This window comes from Triturus cristatus, chromosome 2_2 (genome assembly GCF_964204655.1).
Source record: "Triturus cristatus chromosome 2_2, aTriCri1.1, whole genome shotgun sequence".
Taxonomy (NCBI): Eukaryota; Metazoa; Chordata; class Amphibia; order Caudata; family Salamandridae; genus Triturus; species Triturus cristatus.
Window position 1 is genome coordinate 1,041,362,425 of NC_140582.1, and position 27,437 is coordinate 1,041,389,861.

The 27,437-nt window shown below is 44.2% G+C and overlaps 1 protein-coding gene across 2 annotated transcripts in view; it reads right to left on the reverse strand.

The window, feature by feature from the left end:
• Positions 1–27,437, reverse strand: part of HTT (huntingtin) — a 2,065,683-nt gene that overhangs the window by 1,358,093 nt on the left and 680,153 nt on the right. For both annotated transcript variants that reach the window (XM_085642500.1, XM_085642499.1), the window contains 2 exons: positions 20,770–20,916; positions 286–406 (listed from right to left, as the gene is read on the reverse strand). In XM_085642500.1, the coding sequence (XP_085498626.1) occupies positions 286–406; positions 20,770–20,916 (268 nt within the window). The remainder of the gene's footprint in view (positions 1–285; positions 407–20,769; positions 20,917–27,437) is intronic.

Below are 27,437 nucleotides of genomic sequence, written 5' to 3' on the forward strand. Positions count from 1 at the left end.
TTACTGCTGAAAACTCTGCCTGGTGAACTGAGGTGATCACGGCTGGTAATCCTGCATGAAGTGGCCACTAATGTAATCATGTCTGATGTGGTTACTATTACTAGACTATTATTATTTATTAGTGGCTCTGGATGATTTTCATTAAACATAAGTGGCTCTTATTAAAATAATGTTTGGAGACCTCTGGTTTAAACTTTGCTACACATCTATTTCTCAAAAACAAGACTTTGTTCAAGGTAGGAAACATCTTGGACTAAAGAAGGTAATAAAGATATAAATACTCACTGTGAGTGATCGCGTAGTTGAAGTTGTTAATGCGTGGGAGACGGCTGTGATAACTTTTGAAAGGTTATTTTCCAAGCTAACATCTGTTGCACTTTGAACAATATTAAAACCTCTGTATATTCTGAGAAAAACACAACAAAAATGTACAAATAAAGTCAAAGGAATCTTTTTTAAAAACCTCTATATTACAAAACAAGTATATTTGCACCAGTGCTTAAAACAGGTGTATTGCGTAAGCCTGCATTCAAAAACATACTGCAGTGAAAACACCATCACTCCATTTTCATAAATATCTATGTCATCAGGGTCTTTGTATTAGTAGCTGGTGAGACGCAGGTAGCTCAATTGCATCCACAATATATATTATTTAGTGCGTTCATAATCCACGTGAACAGTTTGTGGCCTACTCACAAAGAAGTAAAACTACACTAGGATTTTTAGGTGTTATCTACCAGTCAGCACAAGCCACCTAAAAGCAAAATACCGTTAATGGGCTAACCAAGAACTTTCAATGGGCATACAGCCTGGCAACTGCGCACTGTTTGTTGGCTTTGTCACTTTAATTTGCTTTCTATATATTTGATTGGTTGCTTTCTTCTTCCTGTGTTTGTCCCTCCAATAAAGCATATCCTCTTTACTATTCTTTTGGCTCACTTTTATGGAACTACTTTTTTATTTTTGCTGAAGCACTCCACAAAGGTACATGTGTTTTTCAGCTCTCTCATGGGCTTCTCCCTCTCAAAACTCCACTGCTCTTGAGTCGCTCTCGCACTCATGTACCAATTGTTTCTTCCTACCTGGTCCTTCATTGCTATCTCACCCAACAGGGTCTTTCAAATGAATTTATGCTTAACTCTTTTTTATTTGCTATATTATGCTTACACATACTCTCACCAACATACCAAAGCTGGCAAGACTCGCATTAATAATCATGTATTTAGAATGGAGAAAGGAAAAAAAGAAGGAACTCAACATAACATTACCCCTCCCAATCCTAAGTGTCTCCCTTCTCACAAGTAATGAGCAACTCCTATTGGGAGACTTTATGTTGTATCCGGCGTTTTGCTTTTACACCTAGAATTGGGTGAAGCATTCTTAGATATCTGGGACATGCCAATTCCCTGAGTTCCTTAGATATGTCAGCCAGCACAGGTCTCCAATCTACTCCATATGCCTTTTGAGCCATGTTAGTTTTTCCCATAACAGGAATTCCCACATCTTGTACATCCAGACATGCCAAAGTGGAACATTTTCTGTTCCTCATCATGACAAGACCACCTGTAGTTACAGTAATAAGTGTAGCGCTCTCTATTACCATAACTATTTTTTTGCCTCCAAGTGCCTCCAGTGATCTTTCTTTCTCCTTTGTATGGTGCCCTCAGTCCTATTTATTCCTGGGTCTCTGGAATTTTCACTTGCTAGATTTCTTTGAATAACCCCCAGCACAGTCTTCAAATAAGTTTACTGCAAACCCATACGATAGGAGTTACAGTCCCAACTTCAGTGCAGCCTCTTCAACAGTCTGTCCCTGCGCTGCATCGTATTCATGCATCTTGGTTAGGGTTGGGTACCAGGACAACACAATCTTTCAGAACGTTATTCTCCCTTTGGCACATCACATAGTTTTGTGTGTTCATCTATATATGTTTTGCCATTCCTTCTCTGTGTATGGTTTTCCAAGCTACTTTGCCCACTTTTTCCGGGCCACTGATTTCTCTACCTGGTGGCCATCAATTAGAAATTTTAATAAGGAAGATAGAAGGTGCTTGTCATGGTTCAGAAACCACCATCCACTTTTCAAAATGTGTGAAATCTCTTGAGGTTTTATTTTTATCACTGGTGTGTGAAAACTAGGGCCTAGAAGGGGGACAAAGCTCCAAGTCTATAAATCTGTTCGCAGGTGGGTAGGAAGGATGGTTAAGTAAGGAATCTGTGGATAGACAGAGTCTCTTCCAGATAAGGTGTTAAACAAGGTAAGTAAATTGTTCATTTGATACAGTTCTAGCTGCCTATTCTTGACCTTAGAATAGATACCGAAGCAATACTTCCCCGGAGGAGGGTCTGCAAAAGGATTTCACAATTGAGAGTCCTGCAGGACCGAGCGGGCAAAGCGCCTGTGTGGACCTGATTGTGCAGGCAGTAGTACTTAATAAACATGTGCAGAGATACCTACGTTGCTCCCTGGGAGATGTCTAGGACCGGAACACCATGTGCTAATGCAGTGGTCTCAGCCTTGGCTCTCAGGGGGTTGCTTCTTGGCTAATGCATAGCAGATATTGATACGGAGCACAATTCATAAATATGGTCCATTTCTGTACTGCCTTCCCTTTCTGGGCTCCGAAATACCCAATGAAGACTTGATCATCCATCCAGAACTCTTTTGTATGGTCAAAGCAATGCTCTTTCCGGGTCCAGTCGGTGGAGTCGCTGCTCTTCCTTAGAAGGATGAGGTGGAGGGTAAAAGGTAGGCAGAGTGATAGGCTGGCATACGCGAAAGAAAGTGACAACTTTCAGTAGTAATGGGAAGGACCAGCTCATCTGGAAAGATGCTGAGGCACGGAGGCTGCTGCTCACTGACCCTCTGGCCAGATCTTATTGCGACTAGAAAAAACATTTTGTTAGTGAGGAACCTGGTAGGACAGTTGTGTAGTGACTCAAAAGAAGCACACATCAGGAAAGTCAGAACTAAATTTAGGTCCCACTGAGGCACGATGAAGAGAGATGGTGGAACAAGTGCTAGAGACCTTTCAGAAACCTATGTATAATAAGGGACTTGAAAAGTGATGGTTGATCTGGTAACCGCAGAAATGCCAAAATGGCAGAAAGATGGCCTTTTAAGGTGCCCAAAGCAGAGTGCTGCTGGGCAACAGAAGGACTTGAGAAAGGGGGGCAGAAAGGGAGTTAACCTGTTTTTCTGCACACCATGCCACAAACTTACCCCAATGGCAGGCGTATGCCATCTTGTTGGAGGGACGACTGGCTGCCAAGATGACATTGTGGACTTCGGGCAGAACGTTGAAAGCTTTCAATTGTAGCCACTCAATCTTCACGCATGAAGGCGGAGCACTGACAGGTTTGGGTGGAGAACCCTCCCCTGCTGCTTCGACAGAAGATCCTCCAATGGGGATAACCTGACCGGATGACCAATGGCATGCTTAACAGCTCAGAATACCAGACTCTCTGAGCCCATTCTGGAGCCACAAGGATGACTTGGGCCCGGGCAGAAAGGTGTACAGGAGGCCTGAGCTCCACTGGAGACAAAAAACATCTGAGCAAGAGAGGCCTTGGAAACGCTAGCGTGCAAACTGATGACATTTGGCACTCTTGTCGTCGGTGAACAGATCCAATCAAAGTTCTCCCCACTGCTGAAAGAGCCCATTCATCAGTTCTGGTTGGAAATGCCAATCGTGATACGCTATGCATCATCAGCTGAGTTTGTCTGCTCTGACATTCAGAGAACCCACCAGGTTTTGAACCACCAGGGAAATGCACTGACATTCCAGCCATTTCCAGGGACGCAGGGCTTCTTGACAAAGGGTCTACGACCCCACCCTGCCCTGTTTGTTGCAGTACCACTTGGCGGTGGAGTTGCCTGTTAACATCTGTGCTAGCCTTTCCTTGCTGGAGGGTAGAAAGGCTTTCAATGGCAGAAGGGATCGTACAGAGCTCCAACAGGTTGACGTGGAGCCCAGATTCAGCTGAAAACCAGAGGCCTCAGATCTTCACCTCTCCCAGATAACCGCCCCAGCCCAGGAATTACATCTGTCGCTACTGTCAGATCTGGTTGGAGAAGGGAGAGGGGTCTGCCGCTGACCCAATTGCAGTCAGTTAAACACCACTGCAGGTCTTTTGCAGTGCCCTTTGTGATCTGGACCATGCAGGTGAGATTCGACTGATGCTGCGCAAACTGGAACTTCAGGTCCCACTGCAGAGCCTGCATATGCCAGCAGGCATATGTCACAAGCAGGATGCAGGAGACAATGGGGCCCAGCATCCTCAGAGTCAGTCTCACCGAAATCCAGGAGAGAGGCTGAAACATCAGTATCATAGCCTGAATATCCCGGATCCGCCATTAGGGGGAATAAGCCAGAAACTGCAGTGTCCAGAACAGCTCTGATGAAAGGGAGAGTGTGAAAAGGGTTCAGGTGTGACTTCGGCACGTTGATAGTTAGCTGTAGTTTGGAGGTAGGAGACAACTGCCTGGGACGAAACCGCCTCAGACAGCCAGTCGTCGAGATACGGGGGACTGGAAACCCTGATCGCAGATGAGCTGCAACCACCGCCTTCACCTTGGAGAACATTAGAGGGGTGCACGGTGAACTGAAAGTGCTTGTGGCCTTCCATGAACCACAGGTAACGTCTGTGGGCAGGCAGGATGGAAATGTGGAAGTAGACGTCCTGCAAGTCCAACGCTATCATCCAGTCTCCCGGGTCCCAGGGCAGACAGGACTTGAGCAAGTGTGAGCATTTTACATTTCTTCTTTTTCAGGAAGAAATAGAGAGGGCGCAGGTCTGATAGGACTGAGGTCTCCTTCCTTCATGGGCACCAGAAAGTAGTGGGAATAGCAACCACAACCTACTTCTGATGCCGGCACCCCCTCTATGGTTCCCTTGGCCAAGAGAAACGACACTTCCTTGCAGAGTAAGGAGATATAGTCCTTTGTCAGCCTGTGGCATGGGTGTAAAGGCAGTTACAAAGGGGAGTAACCCCTTTGGACAATCTGGAGAACTCATTGTTTAGATGTTATCACTCTATACTGGTGCAGCTGATGGAGTATCTTGCCTCCCACTGGGTATCCATGATGGTCGGAGGGAAACTAAAGAAGCTTGGTGGCTGTGGCTGCAGGGACAGTGGTGAACTGGCCTGACCTCCAGCTCCCTGTCTTTATTTTATTTGAGAAGTTTTATATAGCGCTGGCTAGACCCGAAGGTATCAGAGTGCTTTACAGGAGATAGGACATGGTTTCAGTACATTGTTACATAGTTACATCAGTTCCAGTACATGCTTAGGAGAAAAACGTGAGCTTATAAAATATCATTTCCAAGATACACGTCTTATGGGGAGTGCAAGGTGGCGGGGGAAAGGTAAACAGGAAGGGGAAGAGCAGAAAGTCAGGTAGACCTGAAGTGGGAAATTACTCCAGGGGGAACAAAGTAGTAAAAGCAGTCAAAAAGAGAGAGATAAAACCGAGAAGAACCATAAAAAACAATGTACGATGTCCAGCTGGGTAGGTGACGGCCGAGGGGGTGTTCCAGAGCCAGACTCCTCTACAGCTGCATAGGACAGCTCCACCGGGCATCGGCCAAGGGTACTCGGGTTCCGCAGTAAGTACAAATAGTTATAGTTTCAGCCCGTGGGGCATCGTCATAGTTCCAAAGAAGGCATCAGTCCCAGTGTTGCTGGGAGGCGCCGTCCGCCTCATCCTCCAGCTCGGAGGGCGTAGGGAGAGATCACTGGCGACGTCAAAGGGAAAAGGATCCCTAGCGGTGAAACTGAAAAACGTCTTGCTCAGAGGGGTGTTTTGTATGTAGAGGGACGGTGCATAGCTGCGGCCAATGACTAAGATTACGGTGCAGCTACAGAGCATTAAGGACACAGGAGTTTGATGGGACGCTGGGTTAGCTTCTTAGGATCCTGCAACACAATGCATCAAATGCTGTAGGAAAGACTGCCGTATTGTATGGTCTCAACATGTGTTGGGCGCCATCTTGACTGCCGAGCACTAGTATTACTCACTTGGGTGTTGTGATCAGGCCGGGTTAGCATACCTACTAATCTCCTTGGTTGTGGTTGAAGAAAGCTGCCCCCGTCACTACTGTCGCACCCTTTCCCCAGCATCAGGGGCTCATCTAGAAAAGCAGCTAGTTTAGGCTTCTGCCATTTTGAGGTCAGGCAGGCCACGTGGTAGTGGTGTGACTAAAATGTTTAAGTAGACTTTCCAATATGGTGTGCAATGTATTAATCTAGGTTTATCATGAATGTTTTTCTGTTTTTTCAGTAGCTAAACTAAATAGTTATGTACCAGGATTCAATGCAAGGCTATATCATCTACTTACAGGAGATTAATGCAATAGTCAAGGACTCTGCTAATACATGAAAACAAGTAATAAATAAATTAATACTGGACAGTGTATACATAAAGTAAGGTTAGAATGGATGCTATCTTAAGAAAAGAATGCATTTAAGACATCAGGAAAAGATTTGGAAAGGAATATGCTACTTACCAGTATGCATCTGTTCTTGGCATGTAGAGCTGCAGATCTATACACTGTGCATAGATCGCCATCTGGTGTTGGGCCCGGATGTTTGCAGTTTGTTTTTCCTCTTAGAAAGTCTTTGGAAGTCACGAGGTCGGTGACTCCTCCTTTGGTTCGTATTGCGCATGGGCTTCGGCTCCATCCTCAGATTGTTTTTCGCCAGCAGGGAAAGATGGAGCGTAGTAATAACAGTAAAGAAACCCATGTGTGTTGTATCTAAATAAGATAGACTGGAACGGATACAGGTAGCCGGGGAGGCGGGTGGGCGTGTATAGATCTGCAGCTCTACATGCCAAGAACAGATGCATACTGGTAAGTAGCATATTCCGTTCGAGGCATATGAGCTGCAGATTATACACTGTGCATAGATTATATAGCAACCCTAGCGGCGACCACCGGCATCCGTTGCAGTTGTTTGGAACAGTGTTTTTAGTACAGCCTGGCCCACACTAGCTTGTTGCTTGGTTTGCACATCTACACAGTAATGTTTTGTAACCACAAAGCAACCAACAGCAGACTAAGGTCAAGCACTTAAGTTCTGTACAATATGCATATTTGGAGTAGGTGCAACGTGTTCCAGCATCTGCTGTTGAAAGATGCTATTTAAACATGAAGATAAGAAGAAGAAAAGGAAGGTGCACTCTATCAATAGTCGTAGGCAGCAAAAATGTGTATTTCACAAAGTCTTTTTCTTTTTTCTTTTTATTTGAGGATGATTGGTACAAAAACGGCACACAGCCAACGCGTTTCGTTCCCTTGTGCCTTGGGAACTTTGTCAGGGCTGTAATAATCATAAAACCATATATAAATACGCAGTACAGAGACAATAATAAAACAAAGTACATATTATAATACAAAAAATATAAGTACATAACAATCAAACCAAAATAATACATTATAAAAAAAGAGAATCATAAATAATCAAAATTAATCATCATTTATACAGAAATGACAACAAATACATATATAAATGACCCAAAATCAATACGAACAACATCAAGTGAACTGACCAAATTGACAAATAAAACAAAATCTAATTGCAATACAAATATAAATATGTATATAAAATACAACTTATAAATACAATCACAATTATGTTCCTTTTTATGATAACCATACGGAAATGCATCCTTAATGTAAAATATCTATAAAAAAGCAGGAATGGAAAAAAGGCGAAAGCGTTTCCTTTTTAGAGATTTGGAAACCAGGGTGACAAGATCATAACAGAAATGTGACAAAGAAATAGCAGGAGAAAGAGAGAAAGAAGTCCAATATTTCCCAAAGTTTAGAAATAGCAATCAGTAAAGGTAGCAAACTCGCAAGCTCCCATAAAGGACCAAAATAGAATTTATTAATATGATACTTAGATAAAAACACCGCTAAAAGTCAAAAGGTCAAACGGAAGAAGATAATAATCAGCAAAAAAAGGGGGGGGGGGAGGGGGAAAGGGGGGGGAGAGGGAGGTTTTGTGGGGGCAGGACAAGGGGATGAACGGAAGAGGAAGGAGGGCTCACCAATAAAGTTTCGACTGATATTCAAGGGGTGAACCCCTCAAAACATGTGGCGACAATCTTTATATATCCAAAAGTACTTCAGTATGGTTGGAACTTGCAGTCAAGACCTATAGATATAAAATAAGGAAGCGGGTGTCCAGTTACCTAACCAGAAACAGTTATAAAAACTATCACAGCAAGGCAATATCCATCACCATTTCACATTATCTAAGGATGAGAAGTCAGTATCAATCACACGTCTCACCTTAGTAGGTGCAAGACGAGCATCAAGTATAAGGACACTTCGGAGATTTAGTAGTCCCGAGTGTGTGGGAATTATCCCAAAGGTTATCTGTTGATAAAAAGAGGGGCAACGTCATGAGCGGAATCATACTAATCACAGACAGTCATATAAGAGACAAAACGTGTTCCCTCGAAAATAAGAAGTACTGTCTATTTCTCAAGCCAAACATGACTAGCGTTCCTTAGCGTCAAGATTCACCAGTCCATCCCCACTCAAAACCGAATATTATCTTCAATGAGTAGAACACACGGCCATGAGATCATAAGTCACAATGGTGCCCAAAAAGCAAAAAAGCATAAGCGGTGAAGCCTAATTAGATGTTAAGGCGATTACTAAAATAGACATGGGGAATCGAGTTTTCACGTAATTAAACGAGAGGGATCACACATATATGTATCCCTCTACTGCGTGCCAACGAGTAAAGTGCAAGGTAAAACCCGTAATAGGCGGTGTGTATTAACAAAATGATTGACAAATACAAATAGGACTTTTATTTTTACATAATTAAACGAAAGGGCTCACATGTATGCGTATCCTTCCACTGCGTGGCCACGCGTAAAATGTAAAGTAAAAATGGGGAATATTGGCAACAGACAGCAGCCTCCTATATCAACCCGACGTCTCTTACCCGTATCACGACAAGTGTAAAAGTCGCTGTATTCGGAGATGGATATCGGCCAACAGAGGCAAGGAAGCTTACAAACCTTTAAGCAGCGCGCCAGGCAGTCACATGACCGCGTGGGCGTTGCGACCGTACAAAGTAAAGAAAGGACCATCGTTACATAAGAGACTCGCCAAATGTCGGACATATTGGAGTGACCAACACATCACTATAAGTACATTGTTGAAAATAAAGGATCTAACAGTCTATGATTTAGGAGACTATGATTGCTGAAAAGGTTCACAGCAACATATACAAGGGTAAACACAAAAATGCTATGTTCAATAATAATGAACAGCAACCAACACGGGAAAGCAACATTCGCTCGCAGACAATCTGATCAAAAAGGCCGCCATGTCTGAAAATCTAGCGCCCGCGATGGGCCCATAAAACATAAGGACATAAGGGTGTAGGTACAATAACCTAAAGGCCATGTTTATAGACAACATCAAAGATAAGAAAAGTTGTACATTACCGTCATCCCAAAATAAATCAATAGCGTCTGAACAACCAAAATTCTAAAATTTCAACATCCAAATGTATCTAGGACTCGTCAAAATTCAATTACCATAAAAAAAGACATTATTAATGTATTATCAAATTGAGACTGGATTTATATCCCAATATCACGGGATTGTCTATGTATATTATTAAAAGCCGAATGTAAAGAATGTAGACAGCAGTTATAAAATTGTGAAGGAAAAAATAAATTATTAGAAAAAAAAGTCTTATATATTAAGAATATAGATAATACAGGAAAGGAATTAAAATAATAATCAACATCAAGACCCATTAGATCAGAAAGTCATTAGGTTCAACATATGACATTTTGTGATGCGGGGCAGTAAAAGCCCAAAGTATGTCCGCTATAGGAAAATACCTCAAATGTTCAACATGATATTACTTATCACAAGAAATAATGAAGCTCTCCATCAGTATTATGGCCCATTTTTATAGCCCTCAAACGACAAATCCACCTTGCTTCCTTTTGTCTGACCTGCAGTTCTGCGAGCGAATGTTGCTTTCCCGTATTGGTTGCTGTTCATTATTATTGAACATAGCATTTTTGTGTTTACCCTTGTATATGTTGCTGTGAACCTTTTCAGCAATCATAGTCTCCTAAATCATAGACTGTTAGATCCTTTATTTTCAACAATGTACTTATAGTGATGTGTTGGTCACTCCAATATGTCCGACATTTGGCGAGTCTCTTCTGTAACGATGGTCCTTTCTTTACTTTGTACGGTCGCAACGCCCACGCGGTCATGTGACTGCCTGGCGCGCTGCTTAAAGGTTTGTAAGCTTCCTTGCCTCTGTTGGCCGATATCCATCTCCGAATACAGCGACTTTTACACTTGTCGTGATACGGGTAAGAGACGTCGGGTTGATATAGGAGGCTGCTGTCTGTTGCCAATATTCCCCGTTTTTACTTTACATTTTACGCGTGGCCACGCAGTGGAAGGATACGCATACATGTGAGCCCTTTCGTTTAATTATGTAAAAATAAAAGTCCTATTTGTATTTGTCAATCGTTTTGTTAATACACACCGCCTATTACGGGTTTTACCTTGCACTTTACTCGTTGGCACGCAGTAGAGGGATACATATATGTGTAATCCCTCTCGTTTAATTACGTGAAAACTCGATTCCCCATGTCTATTTTAGTAATCGCCTTAACATCTAATTAGGCTTCACCGCTTATGCTTTTTTGCTTTTTGGGCACCATTGTGACTTATGATCTCATGGCCGTGTGTTCCTACACATTGAAGATAATATTCAGTTTTGAGTGGGGATGGACTGGTGAATCTTGACGCTAAGGAACGCTAGTCATGTGTGGCTTGAGAAATAGACAGTACTTCTTATTTTCGAGGGAACACGTTTTGTCTCTTATATGACTGTCTGTGATTAGTATGATTCCGCTCATGACGTTGCCCCTCTTTTTATCAACAGATAACCTTTGGGATAATTCCCACACACTCGGGACTACTAAATCTCCGAAGTGTCCTTATACTTGATGCTCGTCTTGCACCTACTAAGGTGAGACGTGTGATTGATACTGACTTCTCATCCTTAGATAATGTGAAATGGTGATGGATATTGCCTTGCTGTGATAGTTTTTATAACTGTTTCTGGTTAGGTAACTGGACACCCGCTTCCTTATTTTATATCTATAGGTCTTGACTGCAAGTTCAAACCATACTGAAGTACTTTTGGATATATAAAGATTGTCGCCACATGTTTTGAGGGGTTCACCCCTTGAATATCAGTCGAAACTTTATTGGTGAGCCCTCCCTCCTCTTCCGTTCATCCCCTTGTCCTGCCCCCACAAAACCTCCCTCTCCCCCCCTTTCCCCCTTCCCCCCCCCCTTTTTTTGCTGATTATTATCTTCTTCCGTTTGACCTTTTGACTTTTAGCGGTGTTTTTATCTAAGTATCATATTAATAAATTCTATTTTGGTCCTTTATGGGAGCTTGCGAGTTTGCTACCTTTACTGATTGCTGTTTCTAAACTTTGGGAAATATTGGACTTCTTTCTCTCTTTCTCCTGCTATTTCTTGGTCACATTTCTGTTATGATCTTGTCACCCTGGTTTCCAAATCTCTAAAAAGGAAACGCTTTCGCCTTTTTTCCATTCCTGCTTTTTTATAGATATTTTACATTAAGGATGCATTTCCGTATGGTTATCATAAAAAGGAACATAATTGTGATTGTATTTATATGTTGTATTTTATATACATATTTATATTTGTATTGCAATTAGATTTTGTTTTGTTTGTCAATTTGGTCAGTTCACTTGATGTTGTTCGTATTGATTTTGGGTCATTTATATATGTATTTGTTGTCATTTCTGTATAAATGATGATTTATTTTGATTATTTATGATTCTCTTTTTTTATAATGTATTATTTTGGTTTGATTGTTATGTACTTATAATTTTTGTATTATAATATGTACTTTGTTTTATTATTGTCTCTCTACTGCGTATTTATATATGGTTTTATGATTATTACAGCCCTGACGAAGTTCCCAAGGCACAAGGGAACGAAACGCGTTGGCTGTGTGCCGTTTTTGTACCAATCATCCTCAAATAAAAAGAAAAAAGAAAAAGACTTTGTGAAATACACATTTTTGCTGCCTACGACTAATGATAGAGTGCACCTTCCTTTTCTTCTTCTTATCTTCACAGTAATGTTTTGTGAAAGTGTGCGGTGTTGACCGTGTCGCTGCTTTGTAGAGTGGGCTTTAGGGGGAACAGATAGCGTTCGTTTTGCTTTGTGGTAGCAAATCTGTATGCATTTTACAATCCACCTAGCTATCCCTGATTTAGAAATAGGGTTGCCTTTATGTGGTGGAGAGAAAGAGACAAATAGCGGTTTGGTTTTTCTGAAAGGTTGTATTCTTTGGATGTAGTAAAGTAAGGCCCTTTTAACATCCAGTGTGTGTAAAGCCCTTTCCGCAACTGTTTGAGGTTGTGAGAAAAAGACTGGTAATTCTACCGACTGGTTTAGATGGAATGGAGAAATGACTTTGGGTAGAATTTTTGGGTTGGTGCGGAGTACAACCTTGTTCTGATGCATTTGGAGAAAAGTTTCCTGTATAGTGAGTGCTTGTATTTCACTAACCCTTCTAAGGGAAGTGATGGCCACTAGAAATGCTGTTTTCCATGTGAGAAATTGCAGCTCACATTTATGTAACGGTTCGAAAGGGGGTCCCATTAACCTTGTGAGAACTATATTCAAGTTCCAGACAGGTGAGGGTGGCACTCTGGGTGGAATTACTCTTTTGAGGCCTTCCATAAAGGCCTTGATGGCAGGCACCCTGAAAAGTGCTAGGTGCTGCCTGTTTTGTAAGTAAGCAGCAATTGCTGCGAGGTGTAACCGAATGGATGTATATGCTAGGTTACACCTTTGTAGATGGAGCAAGTAACATATAATGTGCTGTATGGACACATTTAGAGGGTTGATTGTGTTGTTGTGGCAGTAAACAACAAATCTTTTCCACTTTGCAGCATAGCATGCCCTAGTAGTAGGGTGTCTAGCTTCCCTGATAATATTCATGCAATCAGGGGGAAGGTTAAGGTATCCGAATTCTAGGACCTCAGATCGCAAGGTTGAGCTGAGCTGGGTCCGGGTGCCTGATCTCTCCATGGTTCTGGGTTAGGAGGCATGGTGAGAGGTGCAGCTTTTGGTGTGGTACTACCGAGAGTTCCAGCAGTGTGGTGTACCACGGTTGTCTGGCCCATGTTGGAGCTACTAGGATCAGTGTTAGGGAATGCTTTTGTAGCTTTCACACCACTAATGGAATTAGTGGGAGAGGTGGAAAAGCGTATGCAAATTTGTTTGACCAGTTCATCCATATTGCATTGCCTTTGGACAATGGGTGTGGATGTCTGGCGGCGAAGCTTGGGCATTTTTTGTTTTTGTGGGTGGCGAATAGGTCTATGTGTGGATGCCCCCACTTCTGAAAGAAAGGGTGAAGAACTTGTGGGTGAAGTTCCCATTCGTGAATTTGTTGCGTGTGTCTGCTGAGCAGATCTGCCACGGTGTTTTGGACTCTTGGGACATGTTGGGCCAGGAGAAAGATTTTCTGTGGAATTGCCCATCTCCATATGCTCTGTGCTAATTGAGAGAGCTGTGGAGAGTGTGTGCTCCCCTGTTTTTGAATGTAGTACATGGCAGTCATGTTGTCTGTGCGAATGAGGACTGCCTTGCCTGAAATGTGCGTTTGGAAGGATTTTAGGGCTAGAAAGATTGCCAGTAACTCCAAATGGTTGATGTGGAGTAACTTCTGTTGCGATGTCCATGTGCCCTGTACTGTGAGATGTAACAGATGAGCTCCCCAGCCGGAGAGCGATGCGTCTGTTGTCAGGATTATTTGTGGAACCGGGTCCAGGAACGGTCGACCTCTGGAAAGGTTTGAGGTGTTCTACCACTGCAGAGAGCGATGGGTGCGACCGTCTACCAACACCAGATCTGTCAGTTGCCCCTGGGCCTGGTTCCACTGGCGCGCTAAACACTCTTGGAGTGGACGCATCTGGAGTCTTGCATGGGGCACTATGAAAATGCAAGAGGCCATCATCCCTATCAGTTGCATAAACACTCTTGCTGGGAGAGAGTGTTGAAATATGAATTTCTGATGCAGAGCCTGTATGTTTGCAATCCTGGCAGGATTGGGATAGGCTATGGCTTTTGAGGTGTCTATGGTAGCACCGAGGTATTGTTTTGTGTGTGATGGTACCAGATGGGACTTTTGATGGTTCACTGTGAAACTTAGCTGGTGAAGCAGTTGGATTGTAGCGGCCGTGTGTTGCACACATTGTTCGTAGGACGTGGCTTTTATTAGCCAGTCGTCCAAGTATGGGAAGACATGAATGTGCTGTCTTCTGAGGTGTGCAGCCACTACTGCTAGGCACTTGGTGAATACCCTTGGTGCTGTTGTTACCCCGAACGGGAGCACCTTGAACTGGTAGTGTTGCCCGTCCACTACAAATCTGAGGTACTTTCTGTGAGCCTGGTGTACTGGGATGTGAAAGTATGCGTCTTTCAAGTCCAGAGTGGTGAGAAAGTCGTTCTGGGAGAGGAGTGGAAGAACCTGTTGAAGGGTTACCATGTGAAAATGGTCTGAATTTATGTAAGTATTTAGAGGTCTGAGATCTAGGATAGGTCGTAGAGTCTCGTCTCTCTTTGGAATCAGAAAGTACAGGGAGTAGACCCCTAAATTTTGTTGATTTATGGGGACCTGCTCTATGGCTTGTTTTTGCAGGAGGGAGATCACCTCCTGTTTTAGTAACGTAGCATGTTCTTGAGACATAGGGCGTTGCCTGGGTGGAATGTTTGGGGGGTAGATGTTAATTCTAGGCAATACCCTGAATGAATAATTTGGGTCACCCATCTGTCTGAGGTGATTGTCTCCCAGACGTGAAGGAAATGTTGTATTCTGCCCCCGACCGGAGTGGAATGGTCTGGAGGGAGCGGGGGAAAGTCATTGGGTAGGAGGTGTGGCAGAGCGGGCGGTATTTGTTTTGCCTCTGCCCTTATTATTATTGCCTCTGTATCCGCCTCTTTGATAACCCTTTGTGAAGGTAAATTGAGGAGGGGATTTGTAGGACGTGAATGCACTATCCGAGGAGTAGCCTCTGCCCGTGCCCCGAAAGGAAGAGCGGCGAAAAGAGCGCCTAGGAGTGTGTGACTGTAGGGCTCCCATGGATTTCGCCGTGTAAGTATCTTTTTTCATCTTTTTGAGGGCTTCATCAACTTTTGGGCCAAATAGATGATCTTGGTTGAATGGGTGGTTCAATATAGAGGCTTGTACCTCAGGTTTAAAACCTGAAACTCTGAGCCAGGCATGGCGACGGAGAAGGACACTGGTGTTTATGGCCCTGGAGGCTGTATCTGCTGCATCTAGGGCACAGCGTATAGAGGTATTAGTTATTGTTTTTCCCTCTTGGATCAATTCATTAGCCCTATTCCTGTATTTTTCAGGGAGATGGTCCATGATGGTCTCTAACTCATCATAATGCGCCCTGTCGTATCTGGCCAATAGCGCTTGCGTGTTGGCGATACGCCATAAATTGGCGGCTTGTGACGCAGTGCGCTTCCCTGACGCGTCTAGGAGCTTGGACCCTTTGTCAGGTGGTGGTGCTTCGCCTGACGCCTGAGAATTTGAGCACTTCCTAGCTGTAGATACCACTAGGGAATCCAATGGTGCAGGGCCTTTAATGTATGAAGGGTCTGTGGGGGCGGCTTTGTATTTTTTCTCTATACGGGGGTTTAGGACCCTGGCCCTGACTGGGTCTTTAAAAACCTCCGGTGCATGTTTGATTACACCCTTTAACATAGGTAGAATGGCAGTAGACCTATGTGCATTGTCGAAGGTGTCTAGGAGAAAATCTTCCTCCACTGGGTCAGTATGTAACTCCACCCCGTGGTAGTGTGCAGCCCTTTGTAATAGGTGGTGAAAGCCTAAGGAATCTTCAGGTGGGGATGGCCTAGATGGGTAAAGGTCATCCTGTGGGACATCTGGGATGTCCGATTGTTATAGTCGTCCCATGGGTCTGGAGATCCAGTAGGGGTGGAGGCCTTGTGGCACATCTGCTGGATCATAATAAGGGTCTCCTAAATCGGCTGGGACAGGAGACAAGGATGGGGAACGATGAGGCAGGGGTGGAGAGGGTGGAGGTGGGGAGGGTGGAGGAGGTGGGGAAGGCACTCTGAAAGGGGAGGTAGCAGTGTCTTTCCTCTTTGGAGGTGGAGGTGGAGCTGGTTTGTCCAAGTGTCTCTTTTTTGAAGACAATGTCAAATGTCCAGTTTTTGGATCCTTAGTGAGTGTGTTTTGCAGAGGATCCGGTGTGAAAAGTTCTTGCGACACTGGTTGTTCGGTTGGCGTCGAAGTTTTCGGGGCAGACGGCTTTTTAAGTTTGTCTAAGCCGTGCTTCTTTGGGACCTCCGATTTTTTGGTCGGTGCCGAAGAAGGCTTCGGCACGGGAGTGTCGGTGCCGAGGGCCTTGTGCTGTTTGGTCGGCACCGAAAGGGCAGGTTTCGACACCGAAGGCTTTGGTACTGGGTTTGGTGTGGAGATGGAGGCCGATCTTTTCTTCGGTGCCGAAAGGTGTTTTTCGGTACTGCTGGTAGGCTGGCTCGAGCCCGATCTGCCGGAAAGCTTAATAGGCTTCTTTACCAGGCCCGAAGGTGGGGTGTGAGAAGCAGTATCCTTGTTCTTGCCTAGGCCCGAAGGCGAAGGTGTGACCGAAGCCTTTTTGGGTATCGGCGTGGGTGTGGGAGGGGGTATTGTACTCACGACCCTCTGCGCCGGGGTGATGTCCTCCACATCTGAGTCGTCGGCCTCGGAAGCACTGACGAGGTCGTCGTCCTCTTCTTCGATGTTCTGCTGTCCCGGAGCTTCGACGTCGTCCCTGAAGATGTCGACTGGAGCGGAGGTCGAGGAGTGCTCCATGTTGCGTCTAGCCCGTCGATCTCGAATAGTCTTTTTAGAGCGAAAAGACTTGCAGGCGGGACAGTCTCGGGCCTCGTGTTCAGGGGAGAGGCAGAGGTTGCACACCTCATGAAGATCGGTGTGGGGAAACTTGGACCCACATCGAGGGCACATCTTGAAGGGAGTTCTTTCCATCAGCCGAGACCGGAGCCGGAATAGGCCCGAAAGCCGTTCTCGACGACAGGAATCGAAGAAGTGCCGAAGAGAAGGTGATTAAGATGATTTATTATCTGAAGGAGCTCGATGAGCGAGGATTTTTGCGTCGACCGTTGAACTGGAAAAGTTCGGAACCGGAGCGCGAAGTATTACATCCGAGCCCGATGGCGGAAAAAAACAATCTAAGGATGGAGCCGAAGCCCATGCGCAATACGAACCAAAGGAGGAGTCACCGACCTTGTGACTTCCAAAGACTTTCCAAGAGGAAAAACAAACTGCAAACATCCGGGCCCAACACCAGATGGCGATCTATGCACAGTGTATAATCTGCAGCTCATATGCCTCGAACATGTATTTTCAGATGTTACTCTCGAAAACTTGGGTGGGGATATATCACACACTAGTTAAGATTAGGATTTAACCAAAATTAGTGGTGAGGGCTCTTTGTTTTTACAGAATTATGAAAAGTGTTATCTGGTCTTTATGAAAAGCACGGCATACGTTTCAAGGAATCTTACTATGTGCAAAATTGGAAAAAGAGTTTGATATGGTTGAACTAAGTTGACTTTACTCTTGAAATACAACTTTGTTTACTATCTAGAAGAGATTTACTTTATCATCTTTTCATTTATAAGAAAATAATAAGGTCCATAGGTCTTGGAATGTCCATAAAAAGTTTAGAAATTATACTATGCATGGTATGTGCCAATTCTTTTTCACTGTATTTTAGGATAGGTAGATCAGGAGCCCGTATTTTGTTTGAAATTATCTTAATGTATTTGTTTAACGGTCTAGTTAATCATTGATTGTTTAATGAATGTTTATTTTTTATTAATTTGATAGTCCTGAAGCTCTGTTGTAGATGGGGCGAAACGCATTGGCCGTATATTATACTGATGTTATGAAGGTGAAATAAAGATTATCTTTTACTAAGTAAGCTGCCTTTGAATTATACAAGTGTATCATTTTATGCATCTGGACCTGCTTTTTGAATCTTGGATTGTAAAGCCTTTTGCTATATGAATTAAGAAAAGATGAATAGTTACCTATCCTAATTTATGTAATATTGTTTTAACATATATGGTGTTGGAATGGATAACCCATTGAGGTGGGCACCAAGGAGTTGGAACAACATTGAGTGTGGCAGTACATATAACTGTTCAAGCTTATGCTATTTGGAATTTTAGAATGTAGTTTATTGGCAAACAGGAGCATTATCAAACGTACAAAAAGGAAACAATACAGATGCAGACTACAAAACATTTAAGAACAAGGAAAATGAAATTTAGAAACCAGAGAATGGCATAGAAACATTTTAGCTACTAATTGTTTCAATGCAATATTATCCCAGATACAATAAGAAAATAATTATGCATGCAACGTTAACAAGGAGTAATTCCTAATTCTTTGAGTGTCCCACATGTGTCAATATGTTGGCAGCAGACTTTTTGTTGGTTTTTTGTATTAAATAAAGATTCTAATCAGAATGCCGGCACTGCTCCATATCTGGCATATATATTAATTAGCTTAGGTGTACAGTGCCACCCATGGGGTCTGTGGGTACTGCCTCCTTGGCCACGCTGGGGCTGGGAAGCTTACACACTGTGGTGGCTGGGCGGGTAGAGATGCGGTTGGAAGCCCTTTCTCTGGCCACAAAAGGAGCAAAAGGCAGTCTGGGGCAGGTGAGAGGCTATGGAAAGGCCCTAAGACATGGCCATAGCTCTGCTGTCCTTGAAGCGCTCTAGTGTTGAGTCTGCCTTATCCTTGAAGAGACTGAAGCCATCAAAGGGCAAGTCCCCGAGCGAGGCCTGGACATGAAAAAAACTGTAGTTCTCAACCAGGCGTAGAGTCTAAGGGTCACTGACGCAGAAACTGTCTTGCCCAGTGAGTATGTCGTATTCAGCCCACATCGTATGGCGAAGTTAGCAGAGTGCCTCCAGTCAGCAACAGCTTAGGAGAGTATGGCTCGGGCCTCTTCCACGACCATAGGCAGCACCTGCATAACTGTGTCCCAGTGCAAGAGGCCCAAAAGGAATGCGGTGTTCACCAACCACAGTGCCAGGCTGGAGGAAGAAAACATCATCTTCTCTAAGGTATCCAGCCCCTGATTACCTGTCTGGTGGAGTGGTAGGGAATGCGCCAGGATTTAGTTTGGAAGTTCTATGGGGTGGAGTTTTGGGTGAGAAAGTTGGGGTCCCCTGGGGCCGGGCGATGGCGGCGGGCAACTGTCCTATCCTTTGCAGGACCAGGCTCCGAATAAGACTTCTGTGAGGGCCTTCTTTAAAGGAGAGAAGCAGTTCAGAAGGACTGACTCCCGGCTGAAGCACCTCCATCAGATGACGCACATCCGGCTCCGTGTCGGGGATAAGAATGGGGCGGCACCGCTGATGGACGTGAGGGACATCGGCAGTGGGACTGGAGCCAGGGAAGGTCGAGATGGCTCGATCGACATCGGACTGGATCTATCTATGGACTGAAAGGGCCCGACTGTCGCAATGGTTAAACTCACAGGTGAAAAACCAGTAGTGGCCATTCCTGACCCTCACAGGGCCTGAGAGCGTGTCAGCAGGGACAGGCCACCCAAATATGAGGTGCATGGCCTCATAAAACTCATGGAGTCGGGTGGTGGTCGATCCGGCTCCAGGAAACTCGGGGAGGCGCAATGACGGCCCAGGCTCAACCATGGAGCCAGGCGTTAAATGTCGAAGTTACCTTGTCTTGGATGACCTCGACAGACATTGCAAAGTTGAAGACCTGTTTGATTCCTTGTTTTTCTACTTTTTGTGGGACTTACCCAAACGTCCTGATGACCTCTACAGCAGCGATGAACGATGGCTCGCGACCGATCCCAGAACCGTCCTCTTGCCCGGGATCAAGAGCGTGGCACGTTGAGTGGCAAGAAGCTTGAGGGACCACTCCCTCAAGGCCTTGGGGTGCATGGCGCAGCAATCGATGCATGTCTTGGCATTGTGGTCGCACTCAAGACACCTGTGGCAGATGAGGTGTGGGTATGTCACTGACATTTGAAGTTGACAGGAGCCACAGGACTTAAAACCAGCCTTCCTTGTTGACATCCCTGCTACACCAAGAGACAATGTCTCAAAAAATCTTCCACAAACGTTCGAAAAAGATCAGTCAAAAAAAGACTGGAAGTAGCTCTTCTCTGGATCTGTACTGACTGGCACAGAAAGAACTGACGTCAGCAAACTGATGTGGTGCCTATATAGGCACCGTGAACGTCACTTCTGACATGGACTACGCCACATGAAGCAGAACACCACCACCTACTGGCATGCAGGGGTACTGCTCAAGAAAATTTCCAGATCCAGTCTGTCGCCTAGGCATAATTCTTAAAGTGAGGAATCTGCGGCTATTAGTCTCTATCAGATAAGCGTGGGTTTAAGGGTTTCAGCAGGATCACCAAAAGCAGGTTAGAATGGGGGCATACATAATATTTCCATAGTTCATTAGTATGTTCAGAACAGTGCCAAAAAGATAAAACATAGCAGCGAACCAGTGATAATGGACTTGGTCAGCAGGCTATACAAAATGTAAACAAATGCACAATCAACTTTTCATGTTCATATAAAGGCAGCAAAATTAAGAATTATTTTACCTACCTGGTGATAGTGCTAACTGCAAAGAGAGATGGAGGTTGGGTTTCATGCATGAGGAGTTTCAAATAGACACTGCTCTGGTCTCGTGCAACTGCTACTACTGGATCAGCCTGTCCTTGGTCACAATTAAAAAAGAGCTTTGGAATAAGTCTAAAAATCAAACACAGAAATTGAAAATAGGTCACACATTGCTTATTGCAAAGAAAATACATATGCATAACACATCTCCACAGAAGTTAACCTCAACTATGACATTTTAACTATATTTCTCCACATATGGCACTAGTGATCTTTTATCAACTACACACCAATGTGAAATAAACACCAAAGTAGTAGTGAGGAATGCCATCCCATTTTTGTAAAACATTTTGGAACCTTATCTAGTAAAGAGCAACCAACAACAGTCACCTAGGGCACTATAACTCTAAATATCTCGCTTATAAGCAGCCCACTATAACAATGAGGCTGGAGGACAACTTAAATGGCTCCTAAGAACTGCTCCTACAGCTGGGCTTCAATCTTCGGGGTCCATGTTTGTGATTTTAAAAATGTTAACATAATAATATATTGTATTACCGTAGACCGTGAGCTATGAATCAAATGAGACTAAACTGTTCAGTTTCTCAGTGAAATGCTCCTTTGAGCTTTGAGAAACTAAGGCAATGATCTATTTGTTACTGATATACCAACTTGAAGTTGTGTTTTCTAGGAAGTATGTGAACCATTGGGCAGTTTCTCCTACAGTAAAGTAAGAAGATATTTAGTACTAAAGTATGAGACCTGAAAGGCCAAGTAAGATGAGAACACACATGGCTCTTCCTAATCGAGATACTATATCATTAATTTGAGCAGGCTCTCTAATCATGTGGGAAGGTCTCCGAGTGGAAGCCATTGAAGGGGATGCTCTGTTTCAGAAAGGCTGAAACTTGGATCCTCTCTACACATTATAGGCTAGAGCACGCAGGAGATTAATCTGTAATTGCTAAATTATCTTTTCCAATAATTCTAAAATGGTATTTGTTTGATCACTTTTCAATTTTAGCTATGTAATTTGGTGTCTCACTTCTCAGCCTGGACTGACTTAGTTAGCATGCAGAATTACACAAGGCTTGCCTTGGTCACAGACTCTAGGCCTAGTAACTTTGTGCACTGTAACAACTATAACAGAAGCAGCAAAGGTGCTCTGTAAAGCACAGGTATGTCGCATTTCTAACATGCCAAAATGATTCCTCATTTTCTATGACAACCGGGGAGCCGTTGGGGCCATCCCTATAACAGAATACAACATGCTTCTCAGCTGCATTTCCAGTTATTGACTGTCCAGGCGAGGACCCACAGAGTCACATGTAAGGGATGAAAGATGAACTTTCCAAAAAGGCACCACAAAATGTTTAGGATCTAAGACCAGACCTACTCAAGTAATAAGCAAGACTTTTTTGTTAACACAAATTGTATTGCGTACTGCAAATGATACACATACATATATGAACATGATTAGAGGTTTTGTTTACATTTTACTATAACAAGGTAGTACTAGTCTCATATACGTTCTGTGTTTTCAGTATACATAACTATGATCCACTAAATATTAAGTGTGGAAGCATTACAAAGATATAAATGTGTATACTTTATAAGTGCATACATTGTAGAAATGCGAATATTGTCAAAAATATCAGTACCCATTGCCCCACACCCAATGAAACCCACCCCAAACAGTAACAAAACTAAACAATAAAAATCTGTTGATGCTACATAGACAATACACCCTACTAGATGTTTCGTATCGGGTGACTGTCAGGTCGGAAATTACAGGGGAAAGGGAGGGAGGGGCACAGCAGAAGGGGGGGGAGGAGAGAGGGTGAGGAGGGAGAAGGGAAGGACAGGGGGAAGGGAGGAGAGAGGAACTCAGTCAATTTACTGACAGTAATCATACGTCTGCACCGCTTTCCAACACTGTAATCTGCGAGTCTTCTAAATCATCCCGTGTCTGCTTTACAAAGTTCTATCAGCTGCGCCCATTCTAAGGATATTGGAAGCTTTCGTAGTCCTCTATATTCCTCACACTGTAATGACTCCCTCTCTGCAACGGCCCACCTGATAACCTCCTCACGCCACTTGCCTTCACGGAGCGCCACGCGGGATTTCCAGAACTGTGTAATCAGTCTTTTGGCAAGAAACAGAGCCAATCCTACAAAACGGCGTAATAGCTTCGCCTTCTTGGGGAGGGGGAACAGCCCCAGGAGTCAGGCCTCAATCATGTCCTATGGTGTGTGTTCTGTCAGTACTACTAGACTCTGGGTAACTTCTGACCAGAACCCACTCAATCCTGGGCAGGACCATAACATATTAATAAAATCAGCTTTTTGTGCTGGACATCTCAGGCAATTATGGGAGACTCGCCGAGGGTATTCTATCATTAGGGCCCACTCTGTATCTTCTAGTTCACGTAGAAGTATTATGTCCCATTTCTGTCTGAGAAGTTGTAATGGGGTATGTAAATGCTCCCGCAAACCCCAATAGAGCTAGCGTACCAGGCGTCGGCCATGCCCCATTATATGAAGAGATTTCTATAATTGGAAAGTGGGAGGTTCCCTCTGGTCTATGACCCAATATTTCTGAATAAAATGCACAATTGCTGCATGAGTGAGAATCAAAGTATCAGGTACGGAATGATTGCGTACAAACTCCTCGTGGGGCATCAGGTGGCCATCCAGGAAGAACTCACCAACTGTCCCTACACCCAGTTGTGTCCACCCCCTTATCCGAGTCATTGATACTATCCCACGTCTATTAGGTAAACCACAGAGCGGGATATTCGGGGTGTATGAAAAGGGCAGCTTTGCTAACTTATGAGCTTGTTTCCAATAATGTAGTGCAATATGTAGGAGATAAGGAGGATCCCGCAGTTTCTCCGCACCCAGGCATAGCAGTAATTGAAGGGTTCCCTGTTTTAAAAAGTCTGGGGAATGCCCAATTTCATATAAATTTTTGCCCGCCAACCAATATGCCAACCACAGTAATTACTATACAATACGTTTTAAAATCAGGTGCCCCAAGCCCCCCGCATTACTAGGTAGTGGCAACTTAGCCAATGCCAACCTATGTCTACCCGCCCCCCAAATTAGAGAGGACAACAGGGTATCTAGTGTTCTAAAAATCCAGGCCGGAAGTACAACCAGGAGATTCACAAAATGGTAAAGGAGTCTGGGCAACATAACCATTTTAGACAGCCAAGCGGCCCGCTACTATCAATGGTAACGTATTCCAGAAGGAAATCTGGGAACGTAGTGAATTTATTGTCCGCACCACATTACCATCAATGGTATCTACGTTGGGTCTATATATGTGAATTCCCAATTATTTAAAGGTAACAGGCTCTACTCTAAATTGCATCTGACCTCATTGTAAATAGTGAGATGCATAGGTATCATAAAAGGAGTAGGCGACTGATTTGGAAGCGTTAAGACATAAGCCAGATTATTCCCCAAAACTTGAGCAAACAGTAGCTACTGTGTGATTATTTTCATGTAGATCTCGGAAATATAACAACATATCATCAGCGTAGAGTGATACAGAGTGGATCACACCCCGTAATGGAATACCGTACGGGACCATAACTTGACGCAGATATTGTGCAAGAAGTTCGAAGGCTAATACAAATAGCAAAGGGGATAAAGGGGCAACCCTGGCGTGTTCCCCGGTAAACAGTACAAGAGGGAGAGATGTTCGAACCCATCTTAGCACGAGCAGTAGGGTTAGTGTAGAGCAGTTTGATCCAATTACAATAGGACTGGGGCAGGGCAAATTTGGATAATACAGCTAGCATATAGGGCCAGCTCAGGTTGTCAAAAGCTTGTCACACGTCTAACGATAAACAGCCAGCAAGTGGTTCAGTTTCTGACGCCGCATGTAGCAAGGCATGAAGCTGACGAATATTTAGTGAGGTGCTGCGTTGGAGTATGAACCCGCATTGATCAGTATAGACCAATTGGGGAAGCAACGGAAGAAGCCTTGATGCCAAAACCTTACTGAGTATCTTGTATTCTGTGTTAAGAATCGAGAGAGGCATGTAAGACATCAGTTCGGTCGGATCCTTGTCTGGTTTCAATAGGAACGTAACTAATGCCTCCCTGGTAGTGAGAGGTAGGGCACTATCTTCTAAGGAGGAGGTATAAAGTTGCAATAATCTAGAAATCACTGTAGCTGCAAACGTTGAGTAAAACTTCTCAGGGAGGCCGTCTGAGCCCGGCATTTTATTACAGGCTAATACATTAATCGCCATACGAATCTCTGCAGTAGTAATCGGAGCCGCCAAGTCTTTGGCAGTCGAGTCCGAAATTGTGGGATGATGGACCTGTGCCAGGTTGTAGCATCTGACATGTCTAAAAGGAGAGCAGTATATAAGAGTGCATAGTATTCCTGAAATGCAGCATTTATTTCAGCCTGGGAAGTAACCAACATGTTATGAACATTATGTATCGCCAATTTGCGAGTGGGAGTTGCAGTAGGTTTAATCAAACGCGCTAACAATGTGCCTGCTCTATCCGCCTCGGAATGCGTGCGCAGTGTGTAGGCATTAAAGTCCATCAGTCTCAAGCATTCCAATAATTCAGCCTATTTAATCCTAGCGGCCTGCAGAGGCTCTAGGCCTTCATCGCTCGTCTGGGCAGCTATCTCCAGAGCCTGTAATTCCCTCTCCAGGTCGGTTATATCCCTAATCGTTTCCCTCAGCGAACCCACCAAGGTTCCCATGGAAACCCCGCAAATGGTTGCTTTAAAGGCCTAAGTTAACACACAAAAAGTCTCCACTGGATCTGTGGAGGGAGGAACTAGAGGCATAGGGGTACTAGGAGCTGGCAGCCTCCACTATAACTGTTTACCACAACAAGCCGCTCCTAGTGTGATAACCCAAACGAGTTACAGGAACGTCGTAGGTGTGGGCATCTCACAAAAAGTTACGGACTGGTCTCACACACCACCTGGTGTCATGCTTCATCATTGACCAGTCCTCGCCCTCTAAAACCTTCGTTTGATAGAGGGCGGGCATACACTTGACGACAAGGATGCACTTTCTAAATGGCTGAGTGGGGGCCCGTGAAACTGTGAGTGGGGTTAAAAATCATTATAGTGGTCAAAAGTGATTTTTAATGTGATTGACAACTATATGATATTAAAAGTTATGTGTGACGGTGCATGGGGTAGTTAGTGTCCCCTAACCGTCTTATGTGTGGTCAACATGTGTCTGCCGGAATGGCCCTGTTGGGTCCGTGGCATTCATCAGGACCAAATTATGAATGAGGGCTCCGTTCTTACCAGGTGTTGGTAAGACGCTACCACTGTGTGAGTGTAGCATAGGCCACACTTCACTTCCTATGGTGCTTCCAAAGGTGAAGCCCTAATTGGTTGGACAACTTGTCCCAAGGGGGGAGGAGGGACGGGGGTAATCCACCGTTTTGTCACTTTGTGACACGAAGCAGAATGTTCCTGTGTCCTAGGCGTCCGCTCGATCCTCCCGATTGCCAAACTTTAAAGGCCTCCCATTCAAAGGATCTGGACGAGGCAGTACCCTCATTAACTACAAAATAAGTAGTGATAGCTGTAGCCAAAGTGGCTAGATAAACCTGGTCCTTTAATTGTATAGGTTGCATTCTCCACGTCGGGATAGGAGCGGGGGAACGGCCCCAGTTCAGCAATAATTCTATGGGATTATTGTCTGATATCGTCTTGCCCAGGTGATTACACTGCGCAACGGAAGGGGATAAGTCAGTGGAACAAAGGAAATAATCTAAACGAGTATGTAACTTGTGCGGGTAAGAATAGAAGGAATATTCCCGCATATTAATATGTAGGGACCTCCACACATCCAATAAATTCCAGCCTTGTGCCCATCTTGCCAAGGTAACAGCCTGCGATCGTGCTGTAGTATTAGATAAGGGAGGATGGGAACGGTGAAGATATACATCAAATACCGCATTTAAATCCCCTCCCAATAACCATGGGTAGTGTGACCAGTCAGAGTGCTTGAGAGCCCAGTGTTAAAAATGCTTCTTGATCTGTTTTCGGAGCATAAAGGGAACCCAACACCACATGTCTACCACACAATTCTCCAAGAAGAAGGACAAACCGACCCTGGTCATCAATTTTACTCTTGCTAAAGGGAGAAGGGAATCCCTGCTCAAATCCATATTGCAGTCCCTCTAGAAAAGGTAGAATATGCAGTTGCACAAAACTGACCCCTCCATCGTTTTTGTAGTTTCGGAGGGTAACAGGTGAGTCTCCTGGAAGTATACTATTTGGGCTTTAAGGCGGTGTAACTGTGCAGCTATTCTGTGCCGTTTAGTGAGAGTTCCCATACCCGGACATTCCAAGAGATGAAAGTATAAGATTTGGCAGTAGACATCATCATGAGATAGTAACAAACCTCCCCGGTCCCCACCCCCCATCACACCCCCGACATACCCGCCCCCAAATCCCAGACCATGCGGTAAAATTACAAATAACTCAACAATGTCCCAATACTGGGTCCAACGACCAAACTTTGTTTGACCAAACTGTGAAAACATGATTAACATACTTCACATTCAACAGTTGCTAACGCCTGCGGGGGAAGGTCGCTAACACTATTGCACTCCCGACAACAGCAATGAGCAATATATGAAAATGCCCAAAAC